General features: G+C 48.1%; 1 protein-coding gene across 1 annotated transcript in view; it reads left to right on the top strand.

The window, feature by feature from the left end:
* Positions 1-26783, top strand: part of LOC102921975 (polycystin-1-like protein 2) — a 93625-nt gene extending 66842 nt beyond the window's left edge. Inside the window, exons 31-43 of the mRNA XM_076573599.1 lie at positions 877-1099; positions 3734-3938; positions 5444-5537; positions 7900-8037; positions 10177-10362; positions 12033-12360; positions 13212-13345; positions 15032-15159; positions 17131-17291; positions 22698-22908; positions 23802-23903; positions 24368-24499; positions 26396-26783. Of these exons, the coding sequence (XP_076429714.1) occupies positions 877-1099; positions 3734-3938; positions 5444-5537; positions 7900-8037; positions 10177-10362; positions 12033-12360; positions 13212-13345; positions 15032-15159; positions 17131-17291; positions 22698-22908; positions 23802-23903; positions 24368-24499; positions 26396-26557 (2204 nt within the window). The 3' untranslated portion in view covers positions 26558-26783. The remainder of the gene's footprint in view (positions 1-876; positions 1100-3733; positions 3939-5443; positions 5538-7899; positions 8038-10176; positions 10363-12032; positions 12361-13211; positions 13346-15031; positions 15160-17130; positions 17292-22697; positions 22909-23801; positions 23904-24367; positions 24500-26395) is intronic.
* The last annotated feature ends 227 nt before the right edge of the window (positions 26784-27010 follow it).

Below are 27010 nucleotides of genomic sequence, written 5' to 3'. Positions count from 1 at the left end.
ACTATGTAGCTCAGGCTGACCTGGGATTGTTATTACAGGCATGCAAGCACCACCACACCTGATCCATTTGACAGGTTTCATGTTTTTTTAAAAAAATTAGGGAAAGCAAGGATGGCGAGATTGCTCAGTGGATGAGTGTCTGCTGCTCTTGGATCCAAATACTGTTCCAAGAACCCATGTTACAGCTGCCTGTAACTCTAGTTCCGGGGGGGGGGGGCAATGCCCTCTTCTGGCCTCTATAGCACTCACACGCGTGTGGCAAACACACACTCATATATATGAGTAAAAAACAATAAAAATAAATGTTTTGAAAATGTGAGAACAGAAGACCGAGACTTACCCATCTTTGGCACTGGGCAAAACTGGACTTAAATTTAAGGCTAACCACATAGAAGGCAAAGACTCCAGATGGGGAGCCAGTGAGATGGCTTAGTGGGTAAAGAGGCTTGCCGCCAAGGCTGACGACCTGAGTTCAATCCTCAGGACCCACACTGTGGAGGAGTGTCTTTGTTAGGGCTTTTATTGCTGTGAAGAGACACCATGACCACGGCAACTCTTATAAGGAAAACATTTAATTGAGGGGACTCACAGTCCACTCTGAGAAAGAGAGGAGAGAGAGAGAAGGTAAATGGATGTAATTTAATGGTCACTTGAGTCATTGCTGAAGCAGGGCGCATAGGAAAGTGCGCTCTTCTCTTTGTAAGCAAGGGCTTTTTCAAACTGTCCCTGATAAAAAGCCACGACCCCCTAGCTGGCTGTTTGAGTCCAGCCCCAGTGCACCTGGCGTGAGCTCAAAACTGCTGCTAGTGTTGTTTTTATTGTAGCTGGTTCGTTGTCACTCACCACTATCTGGTCACCTTCCCCTTTGTCCCCCAGAGAGCACATGGCACCCCAAGCTGGCGGTGAGTGGACTTTGGAAGGACAGCATCTCCAGGCAGTGTCTCTACCTTCAACTGGAACATGTGGAGAGGGAGCTGCAGCTGGTGGGGCCCCAAGGCTTCCTGCATCACCATAGTCATGCCCAGGCCCTCAAACAGCTGCGTGTCCTGAAGGGCCACCTCTGGGGACAACCTGGCACCCCAGCCATAGCACATGCCAGGTAATCTACTTCTCAGGGTGCTGAATGGACGCCTGCCCTCTCCTGCCTGGGGCTGTGGGCTGGGGCACCTTGACCAGCCTTGGAAAGCTGTCCACTCAGACCATGCAAGCAAGAGGGACTCAGGACTCCCTTGAGTACCCTCAAAGCCAGCAGGGGTTAATGGGACAGAGCTACTTGCTGGAAGATACTCAGCCTTTGCACACAACTTTGCAGTTCATGACCATATTCATGTCAGTTCTTCCCCAGTCTGCAGTGTTGGAGGAGGGCCTCCGTCTTTCAGAACCTCAGTTGCACTATCTGATTGAAATGCAAAGCTCCTAGTTCAAACTTCAAGGATATTTTCTTTTATTTACTTGATTTTTGTTTGTTTGTTTGTTTGTTTGTTGCGGTGCTGGGGGGTTGAATCTCATCCTTGTGCATGCCAGGGAATCTCTCTGCAAGTTGTCTTTTCTTTTCCCCCGAGACAGGGTTTTTCTGTGTAGCTTTGCATCTTTCCTGGAACTCACTTGGTAGTCCAGGCTGGCCTCGAACTCACAGAGATCTACTTGGCTCTGCCTCCTGAGTGCTGGGATTAAAGGCGTGTGCCACCACCGCCCGGCTTTCTTTCTTTGTTTCTTTGTTTCTTTCTTTGTTTCTTTCTTTGTTTCTTTCTTTCTTTCTTTCTTTCTTTCTTTCTTTCTTTCTTTCTTTCTTTTTTTCTTTCTTTTTTTTTTTTTTTAATAATCAGTAAAGTCAGGTGGTGGTGGTACACACCTTTAATCCCAGCACTCGGGAGGCAGAGGCAGGCAGATCTTTGTGAGTTTAAGGCCAGCCTGGTCTACAAAGCTAGTTCCAGGACAGCCAGGGCTATGCAGTGAAACCCTGCCTCAAAAACCAAACAAAAATAATCAGTAAACTTGAAGACAGGTTATTGGATGACAGCAGTCAGTGGGCCAGGCCTGATATACAATCCTATAATCCCAAATGCTAGGGAGGCTGAAGCAGGAAGATGCAAAGCCAGCTTGAGCTACACAGTAGATTCAAGGCCGACACCTGAGTGTCCTAGTCAGGGTTACTACTGCTGTGACAAAACACTGTGACCCAAAGCAAACTGGGGAGGAAAGGGTTTATTGGCTTACACTTCCACTTTGCTGCTCATCACTGGAGGAAGTCAGGACAGGAACTCAGGACAGGATCCTGGAGGCAGGAGCTGATGCAGAAGCCACGTTGGGGACCTGCTTACTGGCTTGCTCCTCATGGCTTGCTCAGCCTTCTTTCTTATAGAATCTGAGACCACCAGCCCAGGGATGGCACCACCTGCAATGGGCTGGGCCCTCCCCCATCATCACTAATTAAGAAAATGCCCTACAGGCTTGCTACAGCTCAGTCTTATGGAGGCATTTTCTCAGTTGAGGTTCCCTCCTCTGATGACTCTAGCTTGTGTCAAGTTGACATAAAACTAGCCAGTGGGTTTTTTCTTTTGTTTTGTTTTTGCCTGTACTTAGTGTCTGCGCCCCCAGTTTATGTGCCAGAAGAGGGCTTTGGGAGTCATAGTCAGTTGTGAGCCATCATTTATGTGATGTATAGAATCCAGGTCCTCTGGAAGAACAGCCAGTCTCCTTAACCACTGAGCCATATCTCCAGCACCTAAATTCCTGGGTTTTTGTTGTTGTTGTTGTTTCTGTTGTTTTGAGACAGGGTTTCTCTCTATGGCCCTGGGTGTTCTAGAACTCACTATGTAGACAAGGCTGGCCTCAAACTTACAGAGATGCTGCACACCTGCCTCTGCCTCCTGAGTCCTGGGATCTACCACATCTGGCTCTGCGTTCCTTTTCAATTTGTTCCTATATTCCTTTTTTATAGATTTATTTTGTTTTATTTATATATGTGTTTGTGTTTTTATGAATGCCCAGAGGCTAGAGCAGAGTGTTGGATCCTTTAGGGCTGGAGTTACAAGTGTTTGTGAGGCACCTGGTGTAGCTGCTGAGACCTGAAAACTCCACTCTGAGCCGGAAAGTGTTTTAACCACTGAGCCATCTCTCCAGCCTGATCCTGGGCAATTTAGTGAGACATTCTCTCTCTCTCTCTCTCTCTCTCTCTCTCTCTCTCTCTCTCTCTCTCTCTCTCTCTCTCTCTGTGTGTGTGTGTGTGTGTGTGTGTGTGTGTGTGTGTGTTTTGGATATAGCTCCGTGGTAACAGACTCACCTAGGATGCTGGAGGCCCAAGGGCTGTCTTTCCATAGCTCACACACACATAGTTTTTGGTGGTCAACAACAAAAATTCTTAGGTGGAACAATAGTATGATAATTTAGTCAGAAAATGACCCTTCTTGAGATGCATTCTGAGGTAGTTTGGGGTGATTTTGGATTATGTCCAGAATGTGTTTTTAAGATCCTTCCTCCAAAAGGAAAAAGGAGGGTGTGGAACTGATGGAATACGCCAGACAAGATAGGGACAGTTGTTGAAACCAGCTGATGAGTGCCTGGGGCAGCCTAGAGAACTGCTCTTCCAGGCAGGCACAAGCTACAGAGGAGAAACAGACGGGCCGAGGTTAAGCAGCTTGCCTGAGGTCACCTGGAGGATGCGGGCAGAGTGGGATTTGAACGTGGGTCTTCGGGTGCCACCCTGACTGTAATGCTCTCTCCTCTTTTGCAGCACTCCTCGGGCCAGCAAGTCCGCTCGCGGCCTGCCCTGGTGGTGTGTCCTGGTGGGCTGGCTCCTGGTGGCGGCCACCAGCGGCGTGGCGGCCTTCTTCACTATGCTCTACGGCCTGCACTACGGAAGGGCCAGCTCTCTCAGGTGGCTCATGTCCACGGCTGTGTCCTTTGTGGAGAGCGTGTTCATCACCCAGCCCCTGAAGGTCAGAACACTCCCCTTTCAAAATGGCTACCCATGTCCTTTTCATCTCCCTCTACTCTCTTGTGAGCAGTTCATTTTCAAGCAAAGCTGTTATGTCTTTTATTCACTTAACAAACACATGAGATGCTACCTCTGTGCTGGATAGTGGAGATAGTAATCATAATAGCCCAAAGGACTTGTCCCTGAGTACAGGGCTGTACTGGGGAGCTAATACTTCACCATCACCCTGAGGATTGTGGGAAAATTTATAGGTGAGAAGTCATACAGCTGGGGATGTCGCTCAGAAGTAGAGAGCTTGCACAGCATGCGCAAGGTCTTGGGTCCTACCCCCAGCACTTCCACCAAAAAGATCACGGACATCTCTCCATAACCCATACGTGTGTGTGTATATCTCAATCCTCAGGTACTTCTGATTCTGAGACAGGATTGCAATGTAGAGGGCGCGCCCTTCAGACACTTGCTCCTATTCCTGAAATAAAGAGTTATGTGGTAGCATAATAGACTTGGATCTAGCAGGGAGCAGGGATAGACCTGCCTCGGGAAGGGCCTGGCAGTTGGCAGTCATCAGGGAACCAGGGCACTGTAAGAGGAGAGTGACCATTAAGGGACTCTGTAATGTTTGGTTACTTAGTTTTTCAACAGGGTCTTCCCATGCAGCCCTGGCTAGCCTGGGACTCAGTATGTAGTCCAGGCTCTCTTTGAATTGATGGCGGTCCTCCTGCCTCAGCTACCCAGGTGCTGAAATTACAGATATGCACTACTGTCATAACCAGCTACTGGAATCTCTCCTCCTGTAGGACATCTCAAACCCCTCCCCCACCTGCCCTTTGACTCTCGCTCTACCCTGAATTATGTGTATGTATTTATTTATAGATAAGGTCCTGTAGCCCAAGGTGGTCACCAATTAGTTAGCTGAGGCTGGCCTCGAACTTCTGATTTGCCTGTTCCACCTCCCTAACGCTGGGATTCTGGGTATGTGCCATCCTGCTCTGTTGGTGTAGAATGCTAGAGGTCAAATCAGGGCTCTGTGCATGCTAGACAAGCCCTCTGCCTCCTGAGCTACATCCGCAGTCCTGAATGGTCTTTCCGATAAGATTCAAAAGCCTCTGTGACAATTCCACTAGCCAAGGCTGGAAGACCAGTAAGAGCGGGGTGTGTCTTGAGTGTTCCTAACCGAACCACAGGATCTCTTTTGCTTGGACATAGCCGACGCAGATGTGGCAGGCTGCATCAGCTGATCCAGGGGTACAGGGATGGGGTGAGGCGGAGGCAGTAATTCTTCAGAGTTAGAAGTGAGAGGTGCTCGGGGCAGCTGGGCAGCAAGTGGGAAGTTCTGGGAAGTTTAGAGATGTGTCAGCCTTTCTGACAGGTGGCAGCCCTCCCTCCTCATAATGACCTCCCTCTGTGGGGATGACTGGTTCCCACCTGACTGCTTATCCCTCAGTCCCTATCTCTCAGGCCTTGAGAAATCTCCGCAGGTTGGGGCTCACACAGGGTGATTTCCAGGTCCTGGGCTTCGCTGCTTTCTTTGCGCTGGTCTTGAAGAGAGAGGATGATGAAGAGACTTTGCCCTCGTTGCCAGGACATCTGTCTGGTCCAGGTAATAGGACCCTGGTGTGTAGAGACAGGGGCCCAACCACCCAGTAGTCTGGCAAGGCTGAGTAAGCCTGCAGAGAACGTCTAGGCACTCCCCAGAACTTATTCCCCACCAGCCTCCACACAGGATTTATCAGCCATCCCAAACTAGCCAGAGAAGAGACACCCTGACTAGTCCCTGAGCAGTCTTATTCCTTCCCTTCCATCCTTTCTTTCTGATAACTCAGCACACACAACCCATTAGCCAGCGGCGTGCCCTTGGGGACCAGGTGGGACCCTTTGGCCAGGGATGTGCCCTTGGGGATCAGGCGGGATCCTTTAGCCAGGGGTGTGCCCTTGGGGACCAGGCAGGACCCTTTAGTCAGGGGTGTGCCCTTGGGGTCAGGCAGGCTGTATTATTCTTTCTAGAGATAGAACCCCACATAGCCTGGACTGGCCTTGGAATTGGTATGTTACTGAGATTGACTCTGTACTTTAGATCCCCGACCTCCCTGCACTGCCACCTCCAGGCATGTGCCACCAAGCTAGTCTATGTGGTGCTGGCACAGAACCCAGGGCAAGCACAAGTTAGGCAGGCACTCAGACAAAGGAGCTACATCCTCAGCCCCAAACGGCATTCTTTACCAAGATGTGGGTCTCTGAGATTTCCAGTGGAAACCAAGCATTCCGTCAGCTCACCGGCAGGCTACAGAAAGAGGCTGTAAATTAGACTCCCGGGACAAAATGTCTGCAGTCTATAACCAAGGGGCCCAACTGTCCCTGTTGGTTTTGGTAAATAAAGATTTATGGAAACAGCTATGCTGAACCCTGGTGTAAGAGGCCCTGGTTAGTGCCCTCTTCCCAGTGAAACTCTCAAAGGACCTTGAGAAGGGCTTTTCTCAGACAGATGAGCAAACAAAACAGAATCAATAACTGACCTTGGCCTCAGGGAAGATATTTATTTATTTATTTATTTATTTATTTATTTATTTGGTTTTTCGAGACAGGGTTTCTCTGTGTAGCTTTGCGCCTTTCCTGGAGCTCACTTGGTAGCCCAGGCTGGCCTCGAACTCACAGAGATCCGCCTGCCTCTGCCTCCCGAGTGCTGGGATTAAAGGCGTGCGCCACCAACGCCCGGCATTTTTTTTTTTTTTTTTTTTTTTTTTTCGAGACAGGGTTTCTCTGTGTAGCTTTACGACTTTCCTGGGACTCACTTGGTAGTCCAGGCTGGCCTCGAACTTACAGAGATCCTCCTGACTCTGCCTCCCGAGTGCTGGGATTAAAGGCTTGCGCCACCACCGCCCGGCTGGCCTCAGGGAAGATAAACCAGGAGCTAGTACACTCATGAGCGTGAAGAGGTTCACCCTGTCCCAGACTTGTAATCTTCCACTCTAGGCTAAAATTTTGTCTTTGCACTTCCAAAAAAAAAAAAGCCCATTTCTCAAAAAAAAAAAAAAAAAAAAGTCCTTTCTCAACAAAAGAGTAATTTCTCTCTGAAGCGATACCAGCTTCCAGACCCACCAGATACTCACTCCATCATTCAGTTGGCGATTCTTCAAGGAGAGCTGGCTGTGTTTCAGGCAGCGACAGCTTCAGAACATAATTGACATAAAATTCACTCACTGTTGGATGTAATTCCGTGAGTCTAGTAAATTTAGAGGGTTATGTAATCATCATGGTTGTGATTGAGATTTAAAACATTTCATCCCCCCCTCCCCCCCGCAAGGTCTCCTTTGTTCATTTTAAGTCTGTCCATGATCCCAAGCACACACATCCCTGGGCAAGTGGTACTGGCTGAATGGAATAGGTCACAGTCCCGGCAGGTATAGACCATGTGGGAAGCATGTTAATGCATAAGCAGCCATCTAAGGAAGCCTGATGAGGACAGGGCTGGAAAGGAATAAGACCCTCAGGCTTCCCCAGACGTCCCTTGAGGGTATTGGGGAGGAAAGACTAGCCCTAGATGCCTGCGAAGGCCTTGAGGTGAACAGAACTGCTCATCCTGCAGCGATTACTAACGGTATGGCAGGAGCTCAGGAAGTTGTGTTGAAGGAATTGGCTCATGGAGAGGGTGGAGGGGATTGGGGAGCAGGGCATGCAGGGACTGGGAGGGTTTGGAGCAATGCTGGGATGTTTGGAGATTTAAAAAAGGAGAGTGGGCCTCTCGGCCTTGTCATTTTACAGAGGTCACTGGCGTTGCTCCTGGAGACACACACAGGTGTGAGGTCATAAGTGGAAATGTGGAGACCGGCGGGGAGGTAGACGGCAGAAGCTGGGGAGGGTGGGCGGGAGGGCATGAACACAAAAGACAGATGGGCTGTAGTATACCTATCAGAACGGCAATACCTGGCTTCCCTGTCATGCGGGGGACTGCTCTGTGTCCACAGGCCCCTGTGCCTTGTTCCGAACGCGAAGACGCAGCAGCAAGAATGCTTACCAGCCTCCTCTCGCCGCTGCCGTGGAACAGATGAAAACCACTCGCCTCCAGGAGCAGAAAGCGTTCGCTCTCATCAGAGAAATCCTGGGTGGGCAGCTCCCCGTACCTAGGCCCTCAGCACATCCTGGAGCAGACACACCGACTGTCCTTTGATGAGTCCTCTGCTGTTTCTAGGCCTCAGTTTCTCTTCTCCCTTTTGCCTGAAACCCCTCAAGCTCTGGGGATGAAGTCTGAGCTCCCTCCTGTGGTCTATCCCTTGAGTCCCTTCTCCTGGCTCCCAGTGCCCTGAGTTCAGTACTGGCTTCTGTGGCTCCTGGGATCCTGTGTCTCTGTTGTGCCTGGAGCTTTTGATCTGTTCCATCATCCCAGCTGGCCTGGAATGTGCCCATCCCTCTTCCCACCTTTCCTTTTGGCTGATTCTTCCTAGTCTTGAACTCTTAGTTCAGTATTGTGTCTTTAGAGAGAATTCCATGCCCCATTGCTCAGGCCAGGGGCTCTCAAACCCCGGTGTTTATCTGCCTGATTCCCCCCAAAGCAGAGCTGGGTGGACATATGTCACTAGCAAGGTGATCCCGGGAAGAGAGGTGGGAGGAAAGTGCAGTTGGGGCCGGGGTCGGGGGGGAGCCATGAAATAGAGTCAATGGTTCAGTTCTGCCGGAAACCTTGGAGAGAATGGGAACACACACTCACACACACACACACACACACACACACACACACACACACACACAGACAGAGAGACAGAGAGACAGAGACAGAGTTATCCTATGCATTATCATCATTGGTGTCCATCCAGGCCCACCATGGGACTCCGTGGTGGTGGTGCCTTATGGTGCAGATCCCAAGCCCATGCCTGGAAGTTCTGGTTCAGTAGGAATCTACACCCCTGGTTGGATTGTTATGTGTGACTTTTTTTGTTTTTTTTGTTTTTCGAGACAGGGTTTCTCTGTGTAGCTTTGGAGCCTGTCCTGGAACTCACTCTGTAGGTCAGGCTGGCTTTGAACTCACAGAGATCCACTTGTGTCTGCCTCCTGAGTGCTGGGATTCATGGCGTGCATTACTACAACCCTGCTATGTGTGACTTTCTGATCTAAATCTTTTTACACAAAGGGACCCTTCCAGGCTTCCAACACTCCTAACTGGTCTCCAGCAAGTGGGTGAATGCCATGAGCACAGGGACCATATCTGTCTGCTCCAATACTGCATTGTTTCCAACAGGACAGGTGTCCAGTTTTGACAATTCTATCTTAAAAACATGAATAGGGATCTGGAGAGAGCTCTACTTTGCAAGCATGAGGCCCTGAGTTTGGGTTCCCAGCACCCACATAAAAATCCAGATGTGGTTGCATGTACCTGTAACCCTGGTACGATGGGAGGCACTAGGGCTTGTTAGCGGCCAGCCTAGCTATGGGTTCAGTGCCAGGCGCTGTCTCAAGGGAACAGGTGGAGAGTGGTAGAGCGAGACACAGGACATCATCCTCTGGTACACTCATACATGTGTGCATACATGGCATACACATGAAGAAAGTGAAAAGGAAGCCTAACAGTTCAGGGGTTTAGCTCAGTGGGAGAGTCCTTGCCCAGCAGGCACATGCCTTGCAGACAATCCCCAGCATGAGTGAGCCTAGCAATTTGCTGCTCGAGTCTGATTATTCGAGTTCACTCTCTAAAATCCATGGTAGAAGGAGGAAATGGACTCCTTCAGGCTAACCTCTGACCTACACACGTGCCATGGCCCATGCATGTCCACGCTCTCTCACACACACCCAAGAATAATAAAAGTTTTTAAAAAGAAAATCAAGCACAGCAGATAAAACCTATAATCCCAACACTGGGAGGGTCAGGAATTCCTACCCAGTCTCATCTATGTAGCAAGTTCAATGCCAGCCTGGGACATGAGACCTTGTCTCAAAAGAAATACGGAGCGTCTTGTTCTATACGTCTATACGGGTCTTGTTCTAAATGCTTTATAAACATTAGCTGATCTTCCCACCACAATCCCAGGTCTTAAAATTATTATCTGAATGATGAGGAATCATCTACAGAGGGGTCAAACCATACATGACCTCCAAGTCTGTGCACCTCCCTCCTCTCGGCTGTTTCTGTTGCCAGAGTGGCAGGGGCTGGGCTGCAGCCCGCCACTACTCTGAGCTATGTGTGTTCCTTTTCCTCTTTGAACTCGGTGGGAGTCAAGGACCTGCCTGACCAGGCTGTGCATCCTTTCTAGCTTACCTGGGCTTCCTGTGGATGCTGCTGCTGGTGGCCTATGGGCAAAGGGACCCCAGTGCTTACCACTTCAACAGACATCTGGAGCACAGCTTCACTCAAGGCTTCTCAGCTGTGCTGGGGTTCAGAGAGTTCTTCGAATGGGCCAACACCACTCTTGTGAAGAACCTATATGGTCATCACCCAGGTAGTCCCCACGCCGTGAGGCAGTGTGTCAGGCCCCTTTGTGCATGTGAGTGTGTGGGAAAGAAGTGTGGGAAGTGTGTGCACGTAAGTGTGTAAGTCACTGAGAGCATAAAAACACGATGGCCTCATGACCACACGCTTTGACAAGCTATCAGAAAGGAGGCTGATGTGAACTGACGAGCATCTTGCATGGGAGGTAGGAAACATAAACTCCCTAGGAAAACGCAGTGTACAGGCAGGAGAAAGGACGTGAGACTCGCCGAGCCACCACACCATGGGACTGCCAGGTCCCTGCCACTGTAAAACACTCAGACTGACCGCTGTGGGGTATCTGAGTGAAGGACTGCTGTGAAGTTGTGTGGAAGAAAGAGACAGGGAGACAAGGCTATGACAGAGCTCTAAAGATCACATTTATCCTCCTGGAGAAGAGGCACCGTGGAGGAGTCTACACAAGGCAGCCTCCCCCTGGAAGTGTGCGGAGGTTGGAGTGAAGGGTGTTGGAGCCAGGATGCTAGAGAGATCTGAGGGGACTGGTGGGGGCAGAGATACTGGGCTGTGGTGGCTGTTTGGGAGTGCGGGTCGGGGAGAAGGACACAGATGGTGTCAGAGTGAGTGGGTACTGACAGAGTGGTGGGGTACAGTCCCCAGAGAGAGTTCATGTACAGCATGGAGTCCGTCCAAGATGGCGAAGTGGTGAGGTCAGGATGGACGTATTAAATACATTCATGACAGCGTGGCAGTGGTTGGTCCAGGAAAGGAAGCTGACACATATTCACCCTTCAGCAATGAGGTTCCTTCAGAAAATGGGCCTCAAGACCATGACTGGCCCCAAGATAGGGGGAGAATATTAGACAGAAAATGGTACCATATATGGGAGAGCCAAGCACGACGAGGGCCTTAAAGGGAAGGAGGACTTCCTTTTAAAACCTGGAGAGCAGCTTCATTAGGAAGGAGAATGAAGCTGGGTGGTAGTGGCGCATGCCTTTAATCCCAGCATTTATGGGCAGGGGCAGGCAGATCTCTGTGAGTTCGAGGCCAGTCCCGTCTACAGAGTGAGTTTCAGTTTAGGACAGCCAGGGCTACATAGAGAGACCATGGAGAGAGAGAGAGAGGGAGAAGGGGAGGGAGAGAGAGAGAAAGAGCTGGGTGAGGGACACCATGAGAAGGATGGCGGGGGGCCAAGGAGGAGACCAGAGAAGTGCCTTCAGAGAGAATCTGAGCTCAGTCCCCCTGAGGAGTCTTCTCAGAAATCTGCAGGGCAAGCCCCAGAACATAGGGCATATCAGACTTTAGGATGTTAGGGGGTGGGAAGTTTTGTGTAATGTGATTTAGTGCAGAATAGCATGCAGGACAAAGAGCATGGAGGAGCCAAATACTGGTTAGAACCATAAGCTACAGCACAGAAGAACTTCTCAATTCTGTTCCAGAGAGAGCTGCATGGAGGTGTGGCCTAATCCCTTCAAGCTGTAGGCTCTGGCCTCTCTAGAGGGATCAGGGTCTTAGAGGGGCAGGCCCATGTTCTAACAAAGCAGCCTGCGGTTGGGCATGAGCTGCTCTGGCTATGTCTTTAATGGGCCTACCTATGATCATATTCCCATCTGGGTCGGGAAGCATGGAATGTGTTAGGATGCTTTCAGATGCCACACTTGCCCTCCTGGTTCTCATCTCTAGGCTTTGTCACTGACGGGAACTCCAAGTTGGTTGGCAGTGCCCACATTCGCCAAGTGAGGGTCCGGGAAGGCTCTTGCCCTGTTGCCCAGCAGCTACGGGCTTCTTTTGATGGATGCCATGCACCATACTCCCTGGATGTTGAAGACCTGGCGGACTATGGAGAAGGCTGGAACGCCTCTGCCCACAATAACAGCAATGGCTTCCCTCAGGTGTGGCAATACCAGAGCCAGAGCCAACGCCAGGGTTATCCCATGTGGGGCAAACTTACCGTGTATGGGGGAGGAGGCTATGTGGTCACCTTGGGAGCTGATCGCCAAAGTGCCTCAAGGTAAGGACGGACTTGATTCTTTTCTAGCTCAGTGAAGCTGTTTGCCAGAGTGTAGCCTTCAAAATAAGGCAAGGCCAAGTTCATTCATGCCACTGTGGGAGGGGACAGGCAAATACGAATCATTCAGGTAGTATTTTCAGGCCCCTAGAAACTGTCCATCTCCAGGCTTGAAAGGAAAGGCCCTCTGCAGCTATTATTCATGAGCATACATGCATGTGCACACACATGATTTCATGTTCTCTATGTGGAGGCATTGATGCTTACCACCACTGTGAATGAGGAGACCAAGACCTGAAGAAATTATCTTGCCCAAGAGGCAGTTGGGATTTGAACTCAATTCCCTCTTCTACCCCAGGACACATTGCGCTTTTTATCACACCAGGCTGAGTTCTCTGGGACCTGGTCCCACGTAAGGTGACATCCCAGAGGATCTCCATAGCTGCAGCTACTGCCTGCCTGAAGCCCAGTGTTTCACAAGGTTCCTCTAACATGATGCTATTTGACTTAAAAAAGCATTCCACCCTCCTAGAAGGGGCACGTCCAAGCATACATTCCTGAGCCCTGACCTAGCTTTTCTGATGCATGTGACCCAGAGCTTCACAGTCTGTATTCGCAATATGCTACAATGTTGATTGGGGACCCCCTTTGACAAACTCTGTTCTAATGCTCAGGAGACCATAAGCCAACAACACCATGTGGCTGGCAAATGGTGACTGTCCCCAGGAGCTAGCTGTGTGGCCCGGGAGCAGAGCAGAGTAGAAGGTGTAGACAGTAAGCCTGAGCCTCATGCGGTGGTTCACAGGCAGGGAGCCTCCTGAGAAAGAGGACACCCAAGTGCTCTTCCTCCACAGGATTCTCCAGTACCTCTTTGACAACAGCTGGCTGGACACCCTGACCAGAGCCGTGTTTGTGGAATTCACTGTCTACAATGCCAACGTCAACCTATTCTGCATTGTCACACTCACACTGGAGAGTAGTGGCCTGGGTGAGCCATCTCTCCTGGAAATCCTCATCCTGGGTTGTGCCTCTAACCTAGCTGAGTCCTGCTGCCTCAGGGACTGGGGTCCAGGGAAGTTGGGGTGCGGTCTGGGTTCGGCCTGCAATGGGTCATGAATCCCTGGGTCCCCGAAGGCAAAGCATCAATGCTATTCTAGCCTGTCTTTCTTCTCTACTGTGGGCTGGTTTCTTTCACGATCTTAAGGGAATCCAGTTGGAATGCGAAGGTAACTTGTCCACCTCTTCATCCCACAGTGGGGAGCACATTGACATCACCATCCAACCGCACTCACACAACTGAGACCAGAGATTCACACATAATATTCACCCTCACCTCCCTGGTGGGCTTTTATACTTCCTGTTCACTTTCTCCCCATCTGCCATCTTTTAAAAATGTTAATTACAAGCTACCAAGACTGAAATCAACCTAAAGCCTCCTCAGCTAATACTCAATTTGCCTAGAACTCAGCTTCCTCTCTGTTAAACACTGAACATTTAAAAGCATTCAACTGCTATTTTATTTGTTTGCTTGTTTTGAGACATGCTTGTTGCATGTAGTCCAGGCAGGCTTCCAACTGATCTTACTGTTTCTACTTTCTGACTACTGAGACCACAGGGTGAACACACTCGGCCTAAAATTTAAAGACTTTATTCTTTCAGAATTTTAGACATGCATGCAGTATCATGCATACACTGTATTTTTTTTTATAAGATCCACACTCACTAAATTTTAAAATATATACACAGGATTTTGCTACAAGGCCTCTGTTGGCCTGGAACTTAATTTCAATCTGTCTTTCTGTCACCCTGAGGGCTAGCTTTACATTCACAGGCAATAATAGCTTTACTTGTCAAACTGGCTTAAAATGTTGTCTCATAAGCCAGGTACCTAAGGAGGTAAAGGCCTGTGCTCCCAGTACTCAGGAGCCAGAGGTGGAGAATCAAGATCTCAAGGTCATCCTTGATTACATAGCAAGTTCAAGGACAGCCTGGGATACATTAGTCTGTTTCAAAAAGCAAAAATAACATTTTTCACTCAAATAATTTAAATGGAAAAAAATAAAAACAAAACTAGAAAGAATGTAAGGAAAAGACACAGTATGGTATGGTGGTGCATGCTTTTAATTCCAGCACTCGGGAGGCAGAGACAGGTGGATCTCTGTGAGTTCGAGGCCAGCTTGGTCTCTATAGGGAGTTCCAGGTCAGCTAGGGGTACAGTGAGATCATATCTTTAAAGAAAAAAGAAAGATTTATAAGCAGATGACAACTCATAGGTGTAGCTGAAGTTTTCCTGTGTCCCCATCTGGCCACATAGGAAGGTTGGCATGCTTGGCACATTGGCTATTAAATGATCTTCAGGGAAGCTCTGTGGGGGAAACAGCATAAATGAGCAATGTGGGGAGGCTGGTAGAAGATTCTGGGTGGATGGGCTCGGCAGAGGTGTTGTGCACATAAACCAACCCCAGGGATTGGGGGTCTCAAGGACCTTCTGGGGCAGCTCCTTCTGTCCCTTCTGGATTGTCCACTGTCATTGGCAGCTTGCCCACATCTAACTTTGTCCATTGTATCTCCTTGTCCTAAGGACATTAGTCTTCTTGCTTGAGTTATGTGATGTGAGTCTGGGCAGAAGCTGGGGCTCCAACAGGCAGGTGAACAGAGGCACTTTTCTCCCCAGGTACCTTCTTCTCACACGCGGCCCTACAAAGCCTGCGCCTGTACCCCTTCACAGATGGCTGGCACCCCTTCGTGGTAGCAGCTGAGCTCATTTACTTCCTCTTCCTCTTCTACTACATGGTGGTGCAGGTGAGGGGGGTGAGGGCTCAGTGGGCAGAGATGGATGGATTCATCATTTTGCCTTCCCACCTCCTATGGTGGAGCCTGAGGCAGCAGGGAAGGGGTTTTTTTTTGCCCCAGGTGCTTGGCAGGCAGACCTTCTGTTGGTCCTGAGAGCCAATCCAGGCTGTTGCAGGAAGAACTAGGGTTGGTATTGTCCAAGAACTGAACTGACCTGACAGTGTTGGTCCTTCCAAGGGTTAGTTGGATCTGGGTTGGTATTATGGCTTCTGACTTTAGCCCTTCCAAAAGGCTTAGGTTAAGGGATGTATCTTAGTTAGGGTTTCTATTGCTGTGAAGAGACACCATGATCTGGCAACTCTTATAAAGGAACCATTTAACTGGGGCTGGCTTACAGTTCAGAGGTTTAATCCATTATCATCATGGTAGAACATAGCAGCATGCAGGCAGATATGGTGCTGGAGAAGGAGCTGAGTGTTAATACATCTTGATCTGCAGGCAACAGGAAGTGGTCTGAGACACTGGGCGTGCCTTGAGCATATATGAGACCTCAAAGTTCACCCCACAGTGACACACTTCCTCCAACAAGGCTATACCTACCTATTCCAACAAAGACACATCTCCTAATAGTGCCACTCCCTATGAGCTTATGGGGGCCAATTACATTCCAACTACCACAGATGTTATGTTCTTTCTAAACAAGAGAACGGTCCTTTGGCTCCAGCATTCAGAGGATGACACTAAGGCCCAGAGACCTCATTTACCAAGGTCAACTGGATCCAAGGCCACCTACATGCTAGACAAGTGTTTATCAGTGAGCTGCATTCTCAGTCCCCAAATCCAAAACTTGAATTGAGACCCATAGTCTGTCACCTGACCTTCACCCTAACCTCCCATAATTCAACATGACCTCTTACAGCAGGGCACCCAACTGGATGTGGCACATACCTGTAATCCCAGAACTTGGGGAGCAGAGGCAGGAAGATTGTTGGTGCAAGGGCAGCCTAGGCTACAGAGCTAAAAGATTTTTTTTTTTTTTTTTTTGGTTTTTTCGAGACAGGTTTTTTCTGTGTAGTTTTGGTGCCTGTCCTGGATCTCACTCTGTAGACCAGGCTGAACTCAGAGAGATCTGCTTGCCTCTGCCTCCTGAGTGCTGGGATTAAAGGCGTGTGCCACCACCCCCCGGCAAGACCCTGTCTTAAGAAAAAAGTAAAAGATGGCTGTTGTGGAATATTACTTTAACTATGTAGAGATGTGTTACATTTGTTTATGTGGCAGAATGCGACTTTAACTATGCAAAGGCATTGCTTTTGTTCATGCTGCACTTGTTTAATTAGATAACGATGTGTTACTCTTTCACCTTGCCTGTCTAAGGTCTAATAAAAAGCTGAACGGCCGATAGCTCAGCAGAGGAGGGATAGGCAGGGCTGGCGGGCAGAGAGAATAAATAGAGAAGGGAGAAGAGAAGGAGGGAGAAAGAAAGGGAGACTCCTGGGCTAGGCAGCCAGGCAGCTGCCAGACAGACAGACACGGAATAGACATACAGAATGAAAAAAAAGGTAAAAAGCCCCAAGGCAAAACGTAGATGAAGAGAAACAGGTTAAGTTATAAGAGCTAGTGGGACAAGTATAAGAAGGCTGAGCATTCATAATTAATAATAAGTCTCCGTGTCATGATTTGGGAGCTGGATGGTGGCCTAAAAGAAAGCCTGCTATACATGGCTGATGATATAACTCAGTGGCAGACTGCTTGCCTAGAATGCTTAAGGCCCCTGGCTCAATCCCTAGTAGCACACGCATACACGTACATGCACACATTCTTAGCTACTGTATTTACAGCCTCAAGTCTGGCACCTGAGTTAGTGGTGGGATCTCCAGGGACTCTGTATGTGGGGCAGGGTAACATCCTGCCAGAGGTCTTTGGTTTGAAGGGGTAGATACTGCCATAGCCTTAGACAGAATCTCTGGACCCTTTTCCCAGGGCAAGCTCATGAGGAAGCAGAAGTGGGGTTACTTTTGCAGCAAATGGAATCTTCTCGAACTGACCATCATCCTCACCAGCTGGAGCGCTCTGGTGGTGTTTGTGAAGAGGGCTATCCTGGCAGATCGCGACCTCCAGCGCTACCGGAAGCACAGGGGCGAGTATGTAGCTGCTTCTTGGCTTCCCTGACCCTGTCCTACCTCTCCTTCCTATAGCTCCTTCAGGGGAAGGCTTTGGAAACCCTGCCGACCCTGAGTGGATGGAGGGCAGTCCTTAAAGATATAACCTCAGCTGCTCTTAGATTCACCCTCAGGGTCTGGAACTTATGAAATTGGAAAGGTTTCTTTCATTTTGAATTTTAAATTAGCATGTATTAATTACTAAAATTACACATTTGTTATAAATGCAAAATAATGGGTTTCATTGTGGCATTTTCATACATGCATCTAATACACTTTGATCATATTCACACACACACACACACACACACACACACACATACACACACACCATTACCCTCTCTTGCTGTTCTATATCTAGGTAGAGAGGAATCTTTAATACAAAATACAGTAACAGGGCTGGAAGATGATTCAGTGGTTAAGAACATTAGCTGCTCATGCAGATGAGCATGAACTCTGGTCCTCCTGCTTCTGTCTCCCTAGTGCTGGGATTACAGACACGTGCCACCATGCCCTGCTACAAATAAAGTTTTATTACAATATGGGTGGGCACACCCATTTGCTCACACACCGCCTATGGCTGCTTTTCTGCTACAGTGGCAATGTTGAGTCACTGAGACAGGAACCATCTGGCCCATGTAGCCCCAAGTGTGGACTCTCTGGCCTTTCCACAAAGAGCTGGCCATCCAGAGAACAAAGGCTGGGTTCCCAGAGGAACAATGCGGAGTGTGTGACAGGTGGCCCATGAGATCATACATACACCACAGTGTCTTGACAAATGCATTCCTTCCTCCCTTCACCTCATACTTCATTCTTGACATCCACACAGTTTATTATTTTCTTGGGTCTTGAACCGACTTAGACAGTTCTCTTTTTAGAGTGGATGTCAGAAAAAAATATAAAAAAGAAATCTTCCTGCCACATGTGTGTAGATGCATGCAGAAGCCAGAAGAGGACATTAGTTCCCCCAGAGCAAAAGTTACAGGAGGGTATGGGCTGAACAATGTGTTTGTTGGGAACCAAACCTGGGTCCTTTGGTAGGGCAGTAAGCACTCCTAACTGTTCAGCCATCTCTCTAGCCCTTGGGTTTTGTTTGTTTGTTTTTCGAGACAGAGTATCTCTGTGTAACAGCCTTCACTTTGTAGACCAGACTGGCCTCTACCTTCCGAGTGCTGGTATTAACAGCATTTGTCACCACACCCACCTTGCTCTTTTTTTTTTTTTTTGGTGATGTGGTGCTGAGAATCAAACCCTTAAATCCAGGGCTTCACTCTTCCTAAAAATTGCTCTACTACTGAGCTATGAGCTTTTTAAGTAAAACTAAGACTGGGATCTTAGATTTTAAGTAAAACTAAGACTGGGTAAAACTTAGCCAACCTAAGTGCAGTTAAGCTTCAGTTTGAAGATTAATTTGAAATCCTTAGTTGAATTTAATAATTTTATTAATCTATCAACCAAAGATTTTTAGCTTCTGTTTTTCAGTGCTAGGGCTTGAACCCAGAACCTCACACATACTAGGCAAGTGGTTTACCAGTGAACCACACCCCCATCCCAGGGAACCACACCCCATCCCAGGGAACCACACCCCCATCCCAGTGAACCACACCCCCCATCCCAGTGAATCACATTCCCCATCCCAGTGAACCACACCCCCATCCCAGTCTTAGTTTTACTTAAAAAGAACTGAGTCAGGGTCTCAAAGAGTCACCCAGGCTGACTTTGAACTAATTCTGCAGTCTATACAGGTCTTAAACTTCCAACCTTCCTGCCTTGGCTCCTCAAATAGCTGGGATTACAGGTCTATGCTGCCAGATCATTTTAAGTAAAGTCATGTTTTCTTTTTTAATCTTTTTCAGAAGCCTATACAAATTTTTATTATTTTGTCTTTTTCTTTTTTTCCCCAGAGCTGAGGACCAAACCCAGGGCCTTGCGCTTGCTAGGTAAGTGCTCTACCACTGAGCTAAATCCCCAACCCCTCTATATAAATTTTTAAATAGATAAGCTTTTTTTTTCCTACAAGAACCTACCTGATTCCTTCTCCCTCCATCCCTCCTAACTCCCCCTCCCATTTCCTTCTTTTTGCTGGGGATCAAACCCAGGGTCTTGCTATATGCTAAGTACATACTCTACTACTAAGATAAGCCCCTAGTCCAAGTCCTGAATTTTAATAAAATACTTTTATTTATTTTTAAAAATATTTTTATTTGGCTGGTTAATGCTTAAACGTGTGTCTGTGCACTGCATGTGTGCCTGATGGTGCCCAAGGAGGCCGGAAGACAGTGCTGGATTCCCTGGAACTGGAGTTAGAGTGCTGTGAGCCACCATGTAGGTGCTAGGAACTGAACCTGGGTCCTGTGGAAGAGTAGCCAGTGCTCCTAACCTCAGAACTATCTCCCCAACCCATTAATAAAACACCTTTTAAGACCAAGTGATTTGCTTCACCGTTTCTGCAACCCAGTGGTCCTCAGCCCTGGCTCTCCAGTTGGATTCTGGAAGGAAGGGAGCCAGCCCTGTGGTCCAGGCTGCCTCCCAGACTTGCTTGTGATGTCCAGAGATGGCACTCCAGCACCAGTATTTTATCATTCCTCTGGCTTACTCCAATATGTAGCCACATTTGAGAGGCACACTATAATGAAGCTAATTGCCTCCTCAGACAAGGGCTGGGAATTGTTATTGTTTCCACATATTGAGCAATTCAATGACATGAAAGGGATTTGGTATTTTATTTTGCTAATTATACTTATTTATTTTGTGTGTGCGGGGGAGGGGGGCATGCATGTGGACATCAAAGGACAACTTGAAAGAGCCAGCTCTCTCCTTCCGTCATGTAGGTCTCCAAGATCAACCTCAGGTCATCAGGCTTGCCAGTGAGCGCCTTTCCCCATGAAGCCATCTTGTCGGCTCAGGAGTAGGGGTCGGAAAATGCTCAAAGAAGCCAAAGAGGAAGTAGCCATCCGTACCAGGACTCCAGTTTGTTCAGAGAGGAGGAAGATTCTGGAAGGCTGGAGACTTTTGTAGTAGGCCTGACTAGGACAGACTAGGACCTAAGGGGGCAAAGTCAGTCCATGCCTACCTATGCTCCCTATAGAAAGCTGCCCTGGTGGGTGGCTAAAGCCAGCAGGTATAAGGGAAAGCTTGACAGAGGCAGGCTCTGGGCCTGTATGGCAAGACTGCTTCTGTAAAGTAGCTGTAATTTTTTTCAGTAAATGAGAAACATGGTATGTCTACCTAAAACTTAAAATACCAATTAGGAAAACAGATTTTAAAAGCTATATACCGCGCTTAGTTGCTGGCGCTTATGTAAGCAATCCTAAGTAAAATCATTGGCTCGCCAAAACAAAAATGAAGAGGGCATGGAAGGAGGAGAATGGATTAGGAAGGGTCAGCAGGAGTGGGGTTAAGGGGACCAGAGAGGCTAATAGGGGTGAATCAAAACACATTGTGTAAAACACATCATATGCATGTATGGAACTATCTTGGTGAAACCCATTATTATGTAATTAATATAAGCTGATAGAGAAAGCTATACATTAGAGCTGGCTTGGGCACAGTGCTACACACTGGAAATCTTAACACCTGTGAGGCTGAGGTAAGAGGTTAGGAAGCTTAAGGTCATCCTCAGCCACATAGTGAGTATGAGGCCACCCTGGGCAACCAACATGAGAACCTGTTTGTTTAGACTTAATTTGGAATACATCAGCCCCAAAGGAGAATGGAGGGCTTGAAACCAGACACACCTGGATTTCAACTCGTTCCTCCTCTCACAAGCTGTGTACATCACCAGCTGAGTGATCTTGTGCCAACTCTCGGTTCTTATCTTTGAGCTGGAGATAGCAAGACCTGCTCCATCTCGAAGTTCGGAGACACAAAGCAAATCAGATTCTCGCTTAGCACAACAAACAGAAGCTCCATGCTTCTTTCAATATGAAGGCAGCTGGGAATGCACACTCAAATAAATGTGCAGGAGGGAGTGGCATTTAGTGACCCCAGAGCAGGGAGGTCAAGACTCACAAAAGACTCTCTCTTCATCCTCCCAACCCCCTACCCCAATATATTCCTCTTTTGTCATCCTTCTATAGCTCTGTAGCCATTAATCAAAACTGCTGGTTAAAGGTCCAGAGAATAAGCCACTGAATCTTCAAGGTCACGTTATCATCCTCATCACCATCATCAGCTTCTCATCAGCATTGTTATCATCCTCATCAATACCATCATCATCAGCTTCTCATCATCATTATCATCCTCATCACCATCATCATCAGCTTCTCATCATCATCATTATCATCCTCATCACCATCATCATCAGCTTCTCATCATCATCATTATCATCCTCATCACCATCATCATCAGCTTCTCATCATCATCATTATCATCCTCATCACCATCATCAGCTTCTCATCATCATTGTTATCATCCTCATCACCATCATCATCAGCTTCTCATCATCGTTATCATCCTCATCAATACCATCATCATCAGCATTCTCATCATCATTGTTATCTTCATCACTTTCACTCTTCTCAACCCCCTCATCATCATGATCACCACCATCACCAACAGCATCACCTTCATCCTAATCATCACTGTTGTCACCATTACTACATCTCCATCACTCCATCATCACCAATGTCATCATCACTACCGACACCATGATCATTCTTCTATTTTAACTTATTTTGACTTTTTGTTTTGCTTGTTTTTTGTTTTTTGTTTTTTTTTTTTTTGTTTTGTTTTGTTTTTTGAGGCAGGTCTCTGTACATAGCCCTGGCTGTTCTGGAACTCACTCTGTAAACCAGGCTGGATCTGAACTCACAGAGATCTGCCTGCCTCTGTCTCCCAAATACTGGATTAAAGGCATCACCACCACATCTAGCATATTTTATTTATGAGTACTGGGGGGGGAGGGAGAGAGAGAGACAGAGATACACACACACACACACACACACACACACACACACTCACACAGAGGGAGCCAGGCAGACAGACAGACAGACAGAGAGAGCAGGCACAAACATGCCACAGCACGTGTGGAGACCATAGGACAGTTTTCAGGAGTTGGTTCTCTCCTTCCACCTTCCCCACGTTTACATGGGTTCTGGGAACCCACTCAGGTGACCAGGCTTGCCTGGAAATTACTTTTACCCACTGAGCAATCTTATTGGTACATCTACTACTATCACTCTTATCACCATCATCACCAACAAGAATAACAACATGCTCCTCGATATCACCACCACCGTCATCACCTGACTTGGGGCGGGGATTGGAATTACTCCCAGACCTATTTCAGGATGTGTTGACCTTGGATATCACAGTAAATATAACCCTGTGTCTGGATGGACTCCAGCCATGCTGGTATCTGAGAGGGCTTTCCCGTTGTTCCCACAGGGGGATCAGTTTCAGTGAGACAGCAGCAACTGATGCTGTGCTTGGTTACATCATTGCCTTCCTGGTCCTGCTGTCCACAGTGAAGCTTTGGCACCTGCTCCGATTGAATCCCAAAATGAACATGATCACATCAGCACTACGCCGGGCCTGGGGTGACATTTCAGGCTTTGTCACCGTCATCCTTATCATGCTCCTGGCTTATTCCATTGCAGTGAGTGCCCCCTGTGGGAAAACCTCAGGGCAGGGCTTGATGGAAGTAAGGCTACTTGGTACTGTGAAGGGGACCGTCAGGGTTAGTGGGGGACTGGGGTTCCCAAGGGAAGGACAGTGTGTGTGAATCCAGGATCTCTTAGCCGAGACCTTGGGAAATGTCCACCTCCAAGAACAAAGACAGGACCTCAGTAGAACGGGAATGAGGCAGAACAAGGTCCGAGACCAGAAGGGCGCAGTGGCCTCTCGTGATGGGCTGCTTTCTGCAGCCGGCCCTGCTCAGGCGGCCAATTCTGATACCTCAATTGCTTAGAAGCCTCATGGCTACTTTCCAGGCATGAACAGTGAGCACCTACTGTGTTCATGAATGAATTGGCCCACCCTCTCCTTGAGCTAGGGCAGAGGTGGAGAGGTCAGGGTGCAGTCCTAAATACTTGGACTCAGGAGGACCAATATTGTTTCATTCAGCTGCTTAACACTACATGTTGACAGTTAACATCTGTTTGCCAACAACCAACCATGACCAACACTGACCCTTCAACTCTTTCTTATTATCAAGTACTAAGAAAAAGGCTTCTGGCCTCTTCCTGCTCTCTAGCCAAATGCGCATTCCAACCCTGAGGCACAATAGGTCCATGATTTTCCAACGTAGTCCTGGGTAGCCTTTGTCTTTGACCTTTAGCCCTGCTTGGGTCATCTCTCACCCAAGCTTTGTCCAGTCTCACACCTCCCAGCACTCATAGACCACATGCACCAGCAGCCCGTGTGTCCTTGTCTGCATTCCATTTGAATCCTTCACCCGCTCTGTATATCCCAGTCACCATCTCAGCAGCAGGACTAGGGGAGGGGCTTTGCCCTTTCATTCCCTGTTCATGAAGACTCTTTCCCTGACAGTCAAACTTAATATTTGGTTGGAAACTCCGTTCCTACAAAACCCTCTTTGACGCAGCCGAGACAATGATCAGCCTACAGCTGGGGATCTTCAACTATGAAGAGGTAAAGGGAGAAGGGGATGGGTGGGCGTGGCCACTGCGATCTGTGCCGAATCTGCCTTAAAATCACTCCCTTCCCACCTTCCCCAGTACTACCCCGGGTGTAGTGCAGAGCCTGGCAAGCACAGGGCTTCTCTAGACCAATAAAACTGTTTCCCTTTAGACAGCCTACTCTGGGGGCTTCTGCTTACAGAAGAACACTAGACCCTGAGGAGGGCCATGCTGGGTTGCAGAAATTCCCGGCCCTAGCTAGAAATGGTGCCTGTTTTTAGAGGAAGCAGTGATGGGCAGTGGTGCAGCTGATACCCCTTCTGGGCCAACTCTGGGGAGCTCAGTCCATGCTCCCAGCCCCAGGCACAGGGCATCTTCCTGCCTCTACTCAGCTCAAAGGACCTGATTGACGGCTGAGGGGTTCTCAGGGGGGTGGCGGCTACAGGAGATGGGAATGACGGGCTTTCTTCCTGGCAGGTCCTGGACTACAGCCCAGTTCTTGGCTCCTTCCTCATTGGCTCCTGCATAGTTTTTATGACATTCGTGGTACTGAATCTGTTTATCTCTGTCATTCTGGTGGCCTTCAGTGAGGAGCAAAAATATGACCAGGTGAACTCACTCTTTTCATTTATTCTTCTTATAAATGGGATCATACATGAATGTGCTTTTGTCTCTGGCTGCTTCCTCTTAGGACAATATTATTTTATTTACTACTTATTCCTTTATCTATTTATTTATTTTGTGTATGTGTGTGTGTGTCTGTGTGTTTGTATGTGTACCACTACCTGCTTGCAGTTCCTGTGAAGGCCAGAACTGGAATTCTGTGGAACTTGAGTTACAGATGGTTATGAGCCGCCTAGTGTGGGTGCTAGCAATGGAACCTGGGTCTTCAGCAAGAAGAGCAAGTGCTTTTAACTGCCATCTCTCCAGCCTGAGGACACTATTTTTGAGGCCTATCCATGTTGTGGTATCTATCAGTAACTCACTCTTTTTTTTTAAAAAAAAAAAAAAAAAAAAAGTAGATCAGGCTGGCCTTGTAACACACAGACCAACCAGCCTCTGCCTCCTGGGTGATGGAATCTAAGGTGTGTGTCGCCACACTGGGCCTACATAATCTTTTGCAACTAAATATTGCCTATGTTTTCACTGTCTAAGAAGCTTTTTTGAGGTGGGGTTAGTAGCTGTTATGAATTGAAATTTTGTCCTGTAGCTGGGCAGTGGTGGCACACGCCTTTAATCCCAGCATTCGGGAGGCAGAGGCAGGCGGATCTCTGTGAGTTCGAGACCAGCCTGGGCTACCAAGTGAGTTCCAGGAAAGGCACAAAGCTACACAGAGAAACCCTGTCTCGAAAAACCAAAAAAGAAAAGAAAAGAAAGAAAGAAAGAAAGAAGAAATTTTGTCCTCTAAAAAAATAGGTCAAAATGCCAAGCCCCACTACTTCCATATACGACCATATTGGAGAGTAGAGTGGGTGTTGATGTAATTGGTTACGTGGTGTTACTCTGGATCCCTAATCCAATAGGACGGCTTTGTTGATATATGTACAGTTTTGCTGTTTGTTTTAGGCAAGATCTCATGGATCTCAGTCTGGCCTTGAACTCCTGATCCTCCTGCCTCTGCCTCCAAGTGCTGGGATTATAGACATGTTTCACCATGTCTATGTGACTCTACCTACAGCCTTTAAGTATGACCTGCCATTCTTATATCCTACAATCTGTTTTTGCTTTGCTTTATTTATGAATGAGACAGGATTGTGATCTGCAGCTCAGGCTGGATTTGTCTTAGCCTCTAAAGGATGAGGTTACGGGTGTGTGTGTCACTATGCCTTTTTCTTTAGTTTAGAGCCCTGCCTGTCTATCTTTCTATCTAGCTACCTAGATAGCCCTACCTATCACCTATCTCCCTACCTATCATCCATCTATCGCTTATGGTTAAGTATGGGAAAGGTATAGTGAGAAACGCCTATGCAGTTTTTCATGCCCCAGATATCCCAATTCCTCCCATGCTGGGCTAGACCGAGAGGTGAGCAGAGGAGACAAGTGAAATGGTAACTCAGGCAAAGCACCACGGCAGGGCTGAGTGAGGTGGGTGACCGCCATCTCTGAAAGGTGTCCGGTGCTTAAATTCAGGTGCAGTAACCAGCCAAGGTTTCTCTGTCCAGTTTGGGATGGAAAGCCCTGCCAGGAAAACCCAGACATGCTCAACACAGAGGAAGAGGGCCCACTGGAGACAACATGAAGAACACCCCCTGCCCCCGCCCACCCCGGTAGAGGTAGAGTCCCCGAAGTATATCATCCCAACCCTAGAACAACCTAGTGACTTTAGGCTTGGCACCAACAGGCTGCTTCTGTTGGTTTGTGGTGTTGAGGATAAAACCCAGAGCCTTGAGCTTATTAGCCACATACTCTACCACCAGGCCGTAGTAGCCTCAGCCCTGGGAGCGACCAGGACAGTAAAATCTTGGGATGGTTCCAGATATATCACTTGGTCCTTTCTTCTTGCAGCTGTCAGAAGAAGGAGAGATTGCGGAATTGCTCCTGATGAAAATCCTCAGCTTTTTGGGTGTCAGATATAAAAGGGAAGAGCCTCAGAGCAGCAATGAGCAGCCAGAGCCATCCTCCCAGGCTCTCTCCCCTCAACCAGCACAAGCTTTGCCCCGGATTTAATCTGTATATCCACATGTGGGAGAAGGCCTGAGCGTCCAGCCTGCACTTGCCGGCAGTGACTCCGGAGTCTCACGAGAGGACTGGCTTTACTTTCTATAGAGGAGTTCTGGAACTCCCGTAGTAAAATCGTCACAATACATACATTTATAATGGTGTCACCGTGTGAGAGCCTGCTTGTTCAAATGTACTTCCTCCTAGAAATAAAACAAACATATGTGGAAAAGAATATTCTCTCCGGAACGATTAATTCACCAGTTTGATCGTTGACAGTTGCCTTTGAATGATTCCCAGAACTTCTCCAAATGCTAATAGGTGTCCTGTTAGCTTTCTGGGACCAAGAATGACAAATTGAGTGACTTAAAAATCAGGAAGAGTGCTGGGCGGTGGTGGCGAACATCTTTAATCCTAGCATTTGGGAGGCAGAGGCAGATGGATCTCTGTAAATTCGTGGCC

Source organism: Peromyscus maniculatus, chromosome 5 (assembly GCF_049852395.1).
Source record: "Peromyscus maniculatus bairdii isolate BWxNUB_F1_BW_parent chromosome 5, HU_Pman_BW_mat_3.1, whole genome shotgun sequence".
In the NCBI taxonomy this organism is placed as follows: domain Eukaryota; kingdom Metazoa; phylum Chordata; class Mammalia; order Rodentia; family Cricetidae; genus Peromyscus; species Peromyscus maniculatus.
The sequence above is the reverse complement of the archived record's forward strand: the minus strand, read 5'-3'. Positions and strand labels throughout refer to the sequence as shown.